This window comes from Watersipora subatra, chromosome 2, assembly GCF_963576615.1.
Source record: "Watersipora subatra chromosome 2, tzWatSuba1.1, whole genome shotgun sequence".
NCBI classification, from domain to species: Eukaryota; Metazoa; Bryozoa; class Gymnolaemata; order Cheilostomatida; family Watersiporidae; genus Watersipora; species Watersipora subatra.
Window position 1 is genome coordinate 33,796,649 of NC_088709.1, and position 15,529 is coordinate 33,812,177.

The window sequence follows — 15,529 nt, forward strand, 5'->3', positions numbered from 1 at the left end:
TACCTTACTTTACCTGGGATTCGTTAAGAGCAACACTCCGAGGCAGTTCAATTAGAAGTTTTACGAGGTTTTACGGTACATTCTATATCACTCACGCTTTTTTAATAAATACTTACTGAATGTACACACGTATTCTGTGTTTAGGTCAAACGATGAATAGTTTTTTGTAGCTCAGACAACGTATACGTTTAAATACATTTTTTAAGACGTTTTAAACATTCAACATTCCGACGTTGATTCAACACGGAATCAATGTCGGAAAACTATTCATCACGGGCTAGCCGAGTCATGCACTCAAGGATTTTCGCCACGCACATACAAAACAACATGCGATTTTTGTTTTGTATGTGCGTGGCGAAAATTCTTGCGCGCGTGACCCGGCTAACCCGTGCTATTCATCGTATCGCAGTATAAATCAATTTTCTCCAAACTTTTAGAAAAGTCGTTGACAAAAATATTTTGCCGATGGTGGTAATAACGACGCTTATGAATTACGAAAAGATGAAGTTTACCTCTATGGCTTTGAATAAAGTGATTTTCTAAAGCGAAAACAACCGTTTCGGTAGCTGTTGGGCAAAAAAACAGTTCGAATTAACAGTGTTGAGTTCGAGTTATCTATAGCAATTTATCATTACGTGGGAACGGACCAAAGGAAATGTTCGAATTAACCATGTGTTTGAGCTATCCGTGGACGAGTTATCCATGTTCGACTGTACAAATTATATAATTTGTACAATCCTATCACCCGATCTTAGTACATAAATAACGGTGCTTTCCTGGCTAACAATGGACTTCAAATGATTTTTCGACTTCACTCAGATCATATCATTTACAATTGTTGCATAGCTTTTACACTTTTGTTTGCAGTTTGTGTATAAGTTGAAAGTTATTAGAGTGACAAAATTAGTGTTTCTTGGAATGGCAACTCAACGAGATACTAATTTTCCGTTGCGGCAAAGATGACAAGAGAAAGCAAAACAGATATGGTGGCATGGAAGTCAACGATGAAGCAAAAACAGAAGACTGCAATTGTCAGAACGACCGACTGCGATAGAGAAAATTTGACTAAATTGTGAACATTTTATTACGTTAATGACTGAAGATAACAAGTCATTAAGGGTAGCACACAAAATCAAATGATTCTAATAATTAATTTAAATTTTTATTTTGACAAAATAATCATTTTTTCATAAATTTGCAAGAATCAGTGTTTATTAGTAAATAATTCTTGATGCATGCGTAATACATCCGGTAAATATTCCTGTCATGAATTAGCAAGTGTGATGGAGATAATTGACATGAATGTGTAGCGCTATGCTACAGAGGAATCTTTAAAGCTAGGATCCATGTTATTTAATAAACGATGCTGACTAATTGAATTATTGGGTCATCACTTCAAAGGTCCTTCAGTATAGTTGATCTAGACAAGCATTCAATGATATCAGTTACAGTTTGCAATAACTTAAAGCAGGATTCATTGTGAGGTACCAACTATAACTGATAGTTTCCCTGACAACTATGTTTAATAAATGACATCAAATAGATATGTACTTCTTAAGATGGCTATTACCAATACTTAAGTGGGTTCACTAGGATTCTGATGTCAATGCAATATGCAGACCATGCACATGAGCTAAAATAGCTAAAAGTCTCACTTATCAAATCATACAAATAAAAAATCTTTTGTTTCAATTCTTCAATCTGTACAGATGTGATCACAACACATACATTTTTATTTGCTCGTCTCAAGTCTCATCTATGTATATTATTTGAAACAAGAAAATAAAATAAAAATGTGGCGTGATCATATCTGCACAGATAATTATGCTCAACAAGTAAAAATTGAAATGTTCAAAATTTAGTATACATAATCATTCAAATACTTAATTTTACACCCGTTCTGTATACATACTTTCAATTCAGTACGAAATTAGGATTAATTTTATATATAATTTATGGCTATTGACTAAATTCACAATGGGTTATGAATGTTATGAGAATTTTGGTTTTCGAATGAAGCCATCCATTTTATTTTGGTTTACTGAATGGTCATTACTCGAAAGCTACATAGCACTCTGTAATACTGATTTTCTAGATAAAATTGCTCGTTCTTATCTCATATTTAACCATAACAGAATGGTATCAAAAGACAAACCAGCAATATCCCTCGGGCAGCAATTAACAACAGGCTGACTCCTCTAGTGGTAACCAACATCTAAAAACAGAAACAAATGTTATTTGTACATAATAGATGGCTATCCATACAAATGTCAATTCACGGAGCTAGCCAAAAATGAAGTGCAGTACAGCCAAGCGGTGACTTGTCCTCGCTTTATTACACGAACATTTCATTGTACAACCTAAAGTGAGAGTAAATATTTGGTTTAACAGGTGAATCGAGGTTCATCAAAACATCATTTTAAGCGGATTGGTTTTTGTTACATAAAATCAAACAAGATGTACATTGTTAAAATTTTGCAACAGAAAAGTAACTAACCAAAGTGCACTTTTTTCAAGAATATTTGATTCAACATGGTTTCTGCAGAGTACATGTATTTCTGAAGTTTACTTTGCATGCTAAGGGTAGCCTGAATGCACAAATCAGCGTTCGTTCGTGGCAGCGTGAAGCAATTTATATATATAATTTAACTAGGCTCACCTCTTTACGAACCTATTAGGTCATAAGCAGACATGACTGCTTAAATAAGTTCTAACAGAACTACACTAGCTCCAAATGGCAAGTTGGCTCTGGAATGTTCCTCACACTAGCTAGCCTACGCTATCTTGTTGCTTAGCCTTCGGCTCTAGGAATGTATAGGAAGTAGGAACATATTCGTCTTTGAGTTGGGACAGCTTGTCTAGTGCAACAAATATTTGGTGCAAGGAATGCCCAAATATAAACAACATAACACCGCAAGTATACACTGGAACAAGTATAGCTATTTCTAAAGTTAAAAACTTCGATTAATCATAAAATTTGGAGCAAAAAAATACAAATTCAACATAACTATGACGATCTTAATGTTGTACTTCTACAAAAGCCATTTATTGTTAAAATCATTTGCTGAAAACAGCAAAGCAATAATATATGTACAATGTACAGAAAGAAAAGATATCTGACAATATCAAATAAAGATGGATGGAGAAAGGGCTGATGCAATTAACGATTAGTTTAATATAATATTTACAATATTTTCACTATTGCTCATTTATCATGACAAAGAATGAAGAGAAGGCGTGACCCTAGTCCACTTCACTGTTGACCATCCAGCATCTACCTTCTTCGCTCACGTTCTAGGCTACACTGCCTGCACTATATCGCTCGTACTATACACTCAGTACTATCCTTTGAGAGCTCAGAGAGAGGCTGGGTTGGTAGTAGCGAACTTAGTCTTAGACTATGCTCTAGTACTAGTAGCGATGGTTGGCTATGAGTCACTTCCTATTCTAATCTAACCTTGTCATGACCTAGATAAGTGCAACAAAACACAACAATAAAATTAGTATTAATAATACAAATTGTTAACAAATGAGAGAGTAACAACTATATTATCAGCTGAATGAAACATCATAGCAAATACATAAATTCTAGAGTCATCAAGAGGCAAATTTTACTTAAAAGCAAACAACTAATAGAGCGCTTACCTCGGCAATCGTGAAACTAGCTTTTTAGGTCCGGTTCCATCCACCACCACCTACAATGATTTTAATAATTCTAACGAATTATGATATGGACTTGAGCAACTCTTTGCTCGTATATAATGCACTAATATGAAGTTTTGTAGGAATGTTATAAGAGAATATATTATCACTAGCTGACCAGAGGGTGAGTATTAAACTATAAATTAATTTTAGACACGTACCATGCCTTTCATTTGTTATCTAGAAAGTATAACTCACCAGCATTATTGTCATAGGGTCCTGATCGATTGGGTTTGTTGAACCCTCTCATCGGCCCACCTCCAGCGCTATTTCCATACCCTCCACTATTATCATTGCTATATCCACCACTTGCATATCCACTGTTGTTACCACTTGCATATCCACTGTTGTTACCACCTCCATATCCACTGCTGTTACCACTTGCATATCCACTGTTGTTACCACCTCCATAACCACTGTTGCTACCACCTCCATAGCTTCCGCTGTTACCAAACCCACCACTGTTTCCTCCACCATAACCACCACTGTTCTGAAATCCACCGCCACCAGAGCTGCCACTCCAGTTGTTCTGTTGCGGATTGCTACTTCCGCCTGAAAAGCACAAGCACCATTAGCGAACAGTAAAAAACACCATAGGAAATGTCTTGAACACCAAAATGCATTCAGCGCTATGACTCACCACCACTTCCATAGTTGTTTCCACTGCCAAAGCCGCCACCACCTTGGTTAAAACCACCGTTGTTGTATCCCTGATTGAAACCTCCACCATTGTTGTATCCTCCTCCATAGTTTGCTGCAAAGGAATACAAATAAATGATGGCAAAGATACGAATGTTATTTGCAACTACTTGGCAACTACATGTATTAAAACATCTTGCTCTAGCCAGATAATATAATTAAAACTGTCAAGATCATTTATAAGGAGCGGAACAGATAAAAAAAGAGATAAGGTAGATAAATATCAATCAGTACACTTACATTGGTTGTTATAGCCTTGACCGTAGTCACCTCGATTAAACCTAAACACATAAGAGGAAAGGATATCATTACCTATTTATCATACATGCACAAACATTCGTTATCAATAATTACCCTGAGACAAAACATGGTATTAAAATATAAAAAGCATTTTACACAGGTCAAAGTCGCCTCCAAGTAAGCCTCGGCCCCTCTACTTGTGAAGCACTGGTCTAGGTTATCATACAATATGTACAGCTTCAAGAACATTTAGGTTGTGGAGATGAACAGTAAAACACGTGTAAATTGCTTAATCCATTCTAAGATCTTTCAAACCTCATTCAGTTTTGAGGTCAATTTCTTTTAAAACTGGACAAGAAAATGATAATTTTAAGACTAACTATGGGACTTTTGTATTTCAAATCGAATTGGAGAACTTGAATCAACTGGACGCTGTACGTCATCTGAAACTTCTTACGTACTACAATGCAAAAGCTTTAGATTTGGAAGAATTCATGTAAAAAGAGGTTTAGCGTATGCGAGATCCTACTGTACTGGTAAAATATAGAGTACTCACCCTCCTCTTCCTCCTCGGCCTGCTCCACCTCCTCGTCTCATTTCATCTTGGCTCTTGGCCTTCTTCACCTCAACCTTAACACCTTGCAAATTGAGCTTGCCTTCAGGAGCTATTTGAGCTTGCACTGGAATAAGGTGAACAATAAAGTTTAATGGAATAGCTAATGTGAATCATCAGAGAACAATAATAAGAACTGAACTACGGTGGACCAACGTCATACGATTTTAATTAGTTCCAGTGTTGGATTCTTAAGGTGAAAGTTTTGTATAGAGGGGTAAGTAAAGAAACATACAGTAAATATCTAATGCAAAATTTTATACACATACTTTACATATTAAAAATTAGTGACAAAATATTATGTTAACCTTGGTAACTATGGTTACCTAACATAACTTAAGTGTATTTAGTGGTTATGGTCTGCAATAAAACGTAATATTACAACTTACTAGGTGCTGTACTACGTTGTAGAGGGTTCTTACCTTCGGGACAGACATATAACATAAACATTGAAGTTAACTGTAATGAATTAAGCTTATGACATGCATACTTCAAGTTTAGCTTTAGTATGTATTTTACTAAACTTCAAATTTGTTATCGGCTAAATTTTATCATCAATCTGTTTTCAATTTCGTTTTTACAATAACTTATAGTGAGTAACGCGGAACTGAGAAAAATCGAGCAGCGTATTTCTTTTATGCCTTGCGGAAAAAATTTCGTCGAATACATATCAGCATACTCATTATTTCAATGCACTGTATATAGCACACCGACTGTCAAATTTGAGTTTGGAGAGAAACTTTTGTTGATATCATAGGGCGAGGACGAAAAAACATTGTGTTCCACAGCATAAGGCAAAAAAATCATAACCAGGTCATTGTATGCACAAAACATACATTTGCACAATGCACAAAACAAGGTCATTTGTAGGTCATTTGCCTATACCCCAAATAACATTTACATTGTTTGAGTTTTTCATGTAAAAATTCATATCATTCAAAGCCTAATATTACAAAATTGATAAGATTGCTTTATTATATATAGATCTAGATAGTACTTTATTGCCAATAAAGTATATATATATATATATATATATATATATATATATATATATATATATATATATATATATATATATATACATAAAGCAAATATGGCTAAGTCTGTGCGCACGTAACATACATCTATCACATGGGTCAGCATTGTAGCTCAATATAGAAATATGTTTAGATTTCCGCTAACGGTAATACTGGTTAAACCCCAAGGTATGACAATTTGGTTTAAAATTTAACAGAGCATGATTGATATAAATTCTAAAAATTTAAATTCGTTTAGTTGTTAGGAAGCTTCCTTACGTATTACACTACAGATTTAGTGAGAATTCAACCTGTACAAGAGTTGATGGAGATTTTAATCTACACGTGTAAGTTAGAATTTTGGATTTTTTTTTAACACATCTTTAGTTGTGAGCGGTGAAATTTTTATCAGGTGTTAACGATACAGGACGTGAAAAATGTTATGATAAAGAAAAAAATTTCCATGGATGACACGGACATGGTTTGCGTGACCGCTACAGATATTACCTCAACATTCATAAACACACAGTATGAGATGTCATGAACTGGATTAAAAAGAGTGACCTTGTGCACTGATCCGGACAAACAAATGTGTGGCGCAACTTTATCATTTTGCAAATTAATTCTTTCGGAGTATCTTCAAAGTCGTGTTACAGACTTTAGTGTTAATTCAAATGAACGCAAATAGAATATATAATTATTTCGTCCTGTGTCCTATTTCAACAAATCTACCCAACACATAATCACCAACCTGTAAAAAATAGATTTAAAGGCCCATAGCAAAACAGTCAATAGCCTAACTGCTTCCAATTTATGTTGAGTACTTGCACACTTACAGACACATTTATCGACAGAGTCAAAGTCTTGGAATGTAATAAAACAGAATCCTTTTCTCTTGTTCGTCTCTTTGTCAGTAAAAGTCTCGACTCGCTCAACTGCTCCAAATTGACTGAAATATTGGTTCAGATCATCATCAGTGATTTGATCCCTAAGACCACCCAAGAAAATCTTGTTAACCTTCTGTTCTCTCTCACTTCTTCCTTGTGCGGCAGACACTTCCTATAACACAAGATTAACATTACCGTAAAACCTGATTTAAACACCAACTTTATTTGAACACCACCTTAAATGTACACCACCTCTATTTGTACGCCACTATGGGAGAAGGGTTGAAAAATAGAGAATCACACTTCAATTAAACACAACGCTTCTATTTGACCACCACTATTTGAGATTCTTGATAATTACATACCCATAATAGCACGTGATCAGTAGAAGTGTCCACAAAACCGTACTAATAATGACTATTAAAAAATAGTTTGATTAATAGACAATTAATTCGTTTGTTGTTGCTGTTCATATCAATGTCCATTTTCCAAGTCTTTACGCGTTTCATTAAAATTTTGAATGCAACACCAAAGAAGTAATTCGTTATTATATCAGGCTAATCATAGTTTTTTATTAAGACGGTCTTGATACGTCGATGCACGTGAAAATTTTTTCGCATTCATGATGGAACCTGTGCTTCTATCTATTTTGAAGCTATTTTGATTACACACGGTTTCTCTCTATTCACGCGAGAAGTGTATACATGTATTTTAAAGTGCATTGCGTAAATGTTTTGCTCGGCTAAAAATCTGTTTGGAAGATAATATTGATTAGCTAAGCTGTGCAGGAGAGGAGTTGAGGTCAGAAAACAATGGAAGGTATTGAACAACCAGAAAAATCAACAATCAGAAAGAAACCAGCTAATCTAACGATGTTATTATTATACTTTTTGAAAAGTCAATTTTGGTTTTAAATATTAATTTTTGTTTCTGAATGAATTATATATGGTTTATGTCAATTGCTCTTGAAATATATTTGTAGCATTTGTTAGATCATTATTATATAACTTACAAATTTATGCCACCCTGAGAGAAGATTTGAAAAATAGACCGTTACTATCCAATTGAACGCCACCTCCATTTGACCACCACTTTGACGTTATTTGATCTTTTCGAGCCCATATTATCAACTGATCCATATTATCAACTGATCGGTAGAAGTGGCCACAAAATCGTATCAATAATGAATCGTTTATATCAATAACAATTGATTCTCTCGTTGTCTAATTCAAAAGCTTTTCATTTTTTTCGTAAAAAATTTGAAAGCAACACTGTAGCAATAATCAGTAACGGTCTCAGGCTAGTAGTAGCTCTCTGTTTAACGCGGTTTCTCTACTTTAAGGTAGCCTACATATACAAACAAAATCTTTCAAAGCATAGAAATGATACTGTCTCAGGCTAATAGTGGTTCTTTGTTTAACGCGGTCCTGATGCTTCAAAGTCCTGTACATGCACTTACTTGCATGTATATAAAAAACCGGTTTAAATTTACGATGGTAAAGAGAACTTGGAAAGCAACGCCATAAAAATAAGCGCCTTTGAAAAAATAAAAGGACTTTGATACTTCGATATGGATAGAAACAACAAACCGATTGATTGTCATTAGTATTGAGTCCCTATTAGCACATTTTAACGGACACTTGTCTACTGACCACTTGCTGTTATAAGTAGTAAAGATTATGAATGTCAATTAGTGGTGGTCAAGTACAAGTCTGTTCAAATAGAAGTAGCTTTGAATTAAAAGGTGGCGTTCTCTGTTTTTAACCTTTCTCCCATAATGGCGTTCAAATAAAGGTGGCGTTCAAATAAAGGTGGCGTTCAAATAAAGGTGGCGTTCAAATAAAGGTGGCGTTCAAATAAAGGTGGCGTTCAAATAAAGGTGGCGCTCAAATAGAGGTGGCGCTCAAATAGAGGTGGCGCTCAAATAGAGGTGGCGCTCAAATAGAGGTGGCGCTCAAATAGAGGTGGCGCTCAAATAGAGGTGGCGCTCAAATAGAGGTGGCGCTCAAATAGAGGTGGCGCTCAAACACAGGTTGTACAGTAATTGAAAAGATTTTGAAAAGGTCTATTTAATCTAGGCTCTGATAAAGATTCATCTTGAGGGCATGGATGGAGGACTCAGAATTGCCATTATTTGCCATTTGGCAAACTTATGAATTGTTGTTCCCGTTTTTGTTAGTAGTAAACAGAATATCCTATCAAATAATTCTTGGGGTACACCCATATTGAATTAGGTGCAGTTTCCCCGAGAAACGTAACAAAAATGATTGGATTAAATATCACCGGGTTTCATGAGATGATTTCAAACAAAAATAAATTCTTTGTTTACCAATACAGTGGAACCTCGGTTCTCGAATGCTTCGGTTCTTGACCAACTCGGTTTTCGACCAAAGATTTTGAGATTTATTCGTCTCAGATCTCAAACATATTAGTAAATTCAGTTCTCAACCAAACCGGAGCATGCGCAGAAGAGAAACGGAAAAGCAATTTACGCTTCATAAATTCTTTACAAAAAAGGAGGAACCATCTGGGAAGATGTCTTCTCTACCGAAGAAATTTGCTAGGACGATAACCCCTCCAGCGTTACCCTAAATTGTTTAAGATTCTCCTTCAAAAAGGTGAAGTAAACGTGCCATTGCTGTTTATATTTTCTTTTTCCTACGATTTTTGATGTAACAAATCTGTTCCTTTTTTGCTGTTTCATTATCAAATTCTGAAATTTTTCGTATTGTATCTTGACCTTTAATATTTTTGATGTTTTAAGAGCAAAACATACAAAACGTTTACTTTTGTTTTCTTTATCCATCATCAGAAATAGAAATCTTTCTATTAAAATTGAACATGATCTAAATATACCCGCTTTTATTTATAGTATGCAGTATACAGTACAGTTTATGGTGACAAATGTTAAAAAAATACTTTACCGATGTTGTTTTTCCGCCTTGAACGGATTTAAATACATTTATTCCAATGGGAAAAACTTTTTCGGATCTCGAACAAGTCGGTTTTGGAACAACCTTCTGAAACGGATTATGTTCGAGAACCGAGGTTTCGCTGTATGGTCTTGATGACATTGTCAAATAAGTTTCCCATTGTTGTTAATCGCAAATTAATTATTCGATAATAAATTACGTACAGTGCGCCATCGTCATACAATTTTGATCTGTCCCAAGGTTGGCATCGTATAGCGAAAATGTTGTGCGGAGTAGTATAGAATCCCATAGTAATTATATAATGCATATAATTATATAATACAAATACCTATTAAAAACATGAGTGAAGGTAAGTTTTAGTACATGTATGTAGATATTTTGGGTTATTTGACTGAACTTCAACTTTTTCATTGCTGAAATTTTATCGGCTATCCGTTTGGGACTCCTTTTCATTATAAATTTTAGCCAACCTGATTAAAACTTTTTCAGTCTAATTTGACAGGAACGCCCAAACGATGCTGTTCTTATAATGAAGTGAATTTGTGTTAGCAGATTAGGGGATATTGTCTGATCACTGGCCCTTTGCTAAAAGGGATTGCAACTTCAACTTTACTACTAGTTTTGAAAATACGATTCGAATGGGGAGGACAAAAAACATCGTATGCCACTTTGTAAGGCAGATAAATCATATAACAGGGTAATCGTAACCCGAGGGTGCACTGTAATGCACATTTCTGAAAGACCTACACAAGTGTAAATAAAAATTCCTTTTACCTTTGGAACAACCCTTTTTGTATCAACCTTTTTGCCACCGAGGGAATGCGGTCTGTCCGCTTGCAGTCTGTCGACACACTCCGATTTGTCAAAGGCCACAAATCCGAATCCTCTGGATCTAAAATAAATCAAAATACAACTAGGAAAGTTACCATAAATGGCAGTACTTTTCAAATGCACTGGTCGATGAAATGCTCAGCCACAAACCTCCTTGTCTGTGAATCTTTCATTACTATGCAATCTAAGATCTCGCCATATTTAGAAAAATAACTTTTCATCGCTTCATCATCTGTCTCGGGATGCAATCCTCCAACGAATACCTTCCTCATGTGTTCGGGCTCCAACTACAAGAATGTTGATGACATGCTTAAAACATGGATGAATTATAACACCATGTAAGAAATTACTTTGCAATATATTACTTATAATATATACTTTGTGATAATTTGCACAGGGTTGATTACTGTCGGTTACTACAGTAGAATATGTTTGTATACATTTATAAGTAAGGATGAATCCAGCCACACAGACAACTAGTGACATGTAGCAACTCCTTCAATATTAATACAGTAGATGCTGCAACAACGTGAATGGGTCATGAGCTCAGAAAATGGAGTTAAGTTGGAAATTACTAAAATTTAGATAGTTGCTCAGCTCAACAGAGAAAAATTTACAAATTTCCCTGCAAAAAATTCTTTGTTTCTACATTGGTTAGAAACTTAGAACTGACTTTAGTGTCAAAAGTCTACATGTATCTTTTTAAAACGGTTGAAACACGAACCCGAGAAAATCGTGTTTAAAGTTTCGAGTCACGTAGCTATTTGTTTACAGTTAGATTCACCTTAGCAACCACTATTAAATTTAGCTGTAATTCAACAAATACACGGGTTCTAGGACAGAATTCTAAGCTGAATCTGCATATCTAAATAAAAAAAGTCCTAATTATTTTATGTATATAGATATTAGCTACAAGTTGATAACCAATTTTATTGATTACCAAAATTTGATTTGTTACTGCACAAGAATATAGTAACATGTAAAGACCTTTCACCTTACAGACAATACAATGAAGCTTAATTCTAAATCCAAATGATTAAATTGAAATCTTTCCATTAATAACGATCCATATTAGTCCATATCTAACGGCTTCTTGCTTTTCTTACTGTGCAATTATTTCTTCATAATCATCTTCGACATCGATTGAACGTGAAAAATCATCTACACCAAAACCTTCCTCTGCATCAGATAATTTTGCATCAGTTAAATTGCCAAAGTATTCTTCAAAAGTAATATTTATATCTTGATTATCAATCGTGTCAATGAAAAATACGATCGTTTGACTTATGCGACGCCATCTTTTATTATTTCCGGTTTGCATAGCAACGGCTTTGTGAGGCAAATTTATGCTGTTTTAAGCTTTTATTGGTTAAGAAGAGTTCGAATTATGAAATAGCCTACTTGATTGGCCTAAATAAAGGCCACTTTAAAAATACAACAAATGCACTTGGCATTGAGTTTACTAACTTGCTAATTTAATACGTACGACTTAACCCCACTTACCGAGATCGCGACTCAAATTCGATTCTCGACCAAACCAGAGCATGCGCATTAGAGTTATATGTTCGGAACAGCTCCGAAAACAGCATGGAAACATTTGTAATTAAAGGGAAAAGCAAGTTGGGTTTCATAAATTCTTTACCAAAGGGAAGGAACCATCCGGGACGACGTCCCTCTACCGAAGAGAATTGCTAGAGAGACAACTCCTCCAGTCGAGTTACCCTAAATTGTTTTGGAGGATTCTCCTTCAAAGATGTGAAGTAAACGTGCCATTGCTGTTTATATTTCCTTTTTTCACACGATCTTTGAAGTAACTAATCTGTTGTATTTTTCGCTGTTTCGTTATCAATTTCTGCAATTTTTGGTATCATATTTTAACGTAGAATGTTTTCGATGTTTCAATAGCAAAACATACGAACTGTTCACTTTTTGTTTTCTGTTTTCATCATCATAGATCGAAAATATTTTAATAAAAACAAACACGATCTATATCTACCCGTTTTTATTTATAGTATGTAGTATACAGTAGTTTATGGTGTAAAATATTAAAAAAAATACTTTACCGACGTTGTTATCTCGCCTTGGAATGGATTAAAATTTACATACATTAATTCTAATGGGAAACATTGTTTCAGATCTCGAGCAACTCGGCTTTCGAACAACCTTCTGGAATGGATTATGTTCGCGAACCGAGGTTCAACTGTACATTATTGTCTCCCCGGCAAAAGAGAAAGCGATATTTCAAGGCTAACTGCGAAATTCTCGCGATTCAAATCGAATTTGAGAACTTGCACTGACAACACTTTATGCTACATGAAACTTTCACGTAGTACAAAACAAAAATTTACACAAATTCCTTCCGTAACGCAGAATTTACGATATAGTAGAGCTTGGTGATTAATTGATCTGACAATCTTAATTCTGGTGCTAGATCGATTCTTTGGCACCAAATGTACTGAATCGATCTTCTTTATATAATATTGAGCCATTATAAACTACAGTCAAACTCGGATAACTCGCCCTCGGATAGCTCGAACACATGGTTAACTCGAACGGATTTGTTTGGTCTGTTCCCACGCAATGATAAATTGCTTTAAATAAATTGACCTCAACTTAATTAACTCGAACAGTTTTTTGCCCAACAGCTACCGAGAGGTTGTTATCCTTTAGAATATCACTTTATTGCAAGCCATAGAGATAAACCTCAACTTAAAGTAGTTCAATGATAGGCGGCGTTATTACCATCATCGGCAAAATATGTTCGTTAACGACTTTTCTAATGGTTTGCAAAAATCAAATTTTACCAAACATCCGCTTAGCGATTGTCCTTCGAAGGCAAAAAAAGCGAGGTAACCTTCAGATAAAAACTTAAAGAAAAATCGGCAAAATTAATTTTGGTTAAAACACTCAAAAGAAAAAGATGACCTTTCTTCTGAGCATTTCAACAGCGATCAAGTTTTACCAATTTTTATCTGAAAACGTCGTGGCAGCTACATCACCTAAAACAACAAACAAATCTCAAGTGATAGAACAATCTCTATAATTTCTGATAAAAATTTTTTAAAACTTTGCATTAGATCATTTAATTTGAAACAAGCCATTTATGCTTTTGATTCATATATAGTTCGTACATGTAAATGTATCTACTCATAAATACATGGACTTGTGTGACAGTGCTCTGACAACTTGAACCCTGTAATAACTTAAACACTTTCGCTCGGGTCCCGTAAAGTTTGAGTTATCTATTTTTGACTGTATTTTATTAATTGATTTGTATAAAAAAATTTCTGTTTTTAGCAACTAGTTTGTTGGTTTTGCACGAAAACATCATTTGGCTCATCATAGCTCATTTTGGATGGCTCATCCAAAACGATGAGCCATCATTTTGGATGAGCCAAAAAGATGGCTCATCCATTTTTTCTAGGATCAGCCATCATTCTGGCTCATCATAGAAAAAATTATAGGTTTACTTGTTGCAAGTAAACTTTTAATAGTTTTAACGCCTATTTGGACGTCTTTTTGATAAAATGAAAATTTAGCAACAGCTGTTTTTGAAATAGGTCTGTAATTTTGTTTTAATCCCCCTATCAAGATTCCCAGTACCAAGGTGGGGTATCATTATATTTGAATCGTTTTTTTATGCCTAAAACGTCGACATACAGGACTTCAGTGTATAGATTAAACAGAAACTAGGCCCAGATAATCTACTTGGGTTCACTTGAAAACTATGGATATCCAAAATGTAACGAAAAATTTTGAATATCATCTAATCGGTTAACAGTCTTAAACGTACTCTCTTATAATCTTATTCACATACTATGTGATGGATAAAATAATTACATGCAACGTAGGCTAGTAGGCAGGCCTGCCAACCAAAGAGTGGGGCAATGCTTGAGATTTGGTTTTGGGGCAATTGATGTATCAATGATAGTATATATAAAATTGTGGAAATCGGGGCAAAAATCTCACGCATTTTCATTTTTTCTTTGGGGTGATTGCGTGAGTGGCAGGTATGCTAGTAGGTCTACAGATGGGAAAAAGTGGTGGTAAATGATGCTACAATATATTTATCATATTATTGCATCAATAAAATATTTAAAAAAGTGAAGGAAGGTAGCAAAAAGTGTGCAGTGAGGACATAGGTATAACCAGTAACAGTTTTTTCTCTCCAAGAATTCAATCTGTAATGTGATGTATATACGAAACGCTCCAACTAGTGAATCGATAATATCTATCAAGTGCAACAATTATTTTTACGTATACATCGATCAGTTCTACTTTGAACTTAGAAAAGGCAAACATAACACATCTTTCCAAACCATCTATCACGCACAAGATGATCAAGCTGCTTCCTTTTGAATTCACAGGAAAGCTAGGTATATGGAATCTTGAATAAAAAATACCTCAGACATGTTTCCAGATGCAATAGGTTGCAGATTAACAGCAACGATTCTAGACAGTAATCTGGCCCCAAACCAAACTTCAGACGGATGGCTGATGCACTGTAATAAAACAACCGCTGAAATACAAATGAAATGTCGTTCTTCTAAAGCACGATTTGCTCATTAACCGAATAATTTATTTTCGACTCGAGGCTAGCCGGTGTTT

General features: G+C 34.9%; 1 protein-coding gene across 3 annotated transcripts in view; it reads right to left on the reverse strand.

Annotated features, from left to right (window-relative positions):
- The window catches only part of LOC137386774 (heterogeneous nuclear ribonucleoprotein 87F-like), a 19,014-nt gene extending 3,520 nt beyond the window's left edge, over window positions 1-15,494 (reverse strand). Inside the window, exons 1-10 of one of the 3 annotated variants that reach the window (XR_010977836.1) lie at window positions 15,325-15,494; window positions 11,072-11,208; window positions 10,865-10,982; window positions 7,107-7,329; window positions 5,198-5,321; window positions 4,642-4,682; window positions 4,343-4,456; window positions 3,901-4,254; window positions 3,646-3,695; window positions 2,156-2,215 (exon numbers count right to left, since the gene is read on the reverse strand). Coding sequence is in view for 2 of the 3 variants with exons in the window: in XM_068072914.1 (XP_067929015.1) it covers window positions 3,670-3,695; window positions 3,901-4,254; window positions 4,343-4,456; window positions 4,642-4,682; window positions 5,198-5,321; window positions 7,107-7,329; window positions 10,865-10,982; window positions 11,072-11,208; window positions 15,325-15,333 (1,146 nt within the window). In the remaining variant the exon portion in view is untranslated. Of the gene's footprint in view, window positions 1-2,155; window positions 2,216-3,022; window positions 3,469-3,645; window positions 3,696-3,900; window positions 4,255-4,342; window positions 4,457-4,641; window positions 4,683-5,197; window positions 5,322-7,106; window positions 7,330-10,864; window positions 10,983-11,071; window positions 11,209-15,324 lie in introns of those variants that run through there. The other 2 variants (XM_068072915.1, XM_068072914.1) reach the window with 2 other exon arrangements.
- Between the last annotated feature and the right edge of the window lie 35 nt (window positions 15,495-15,529).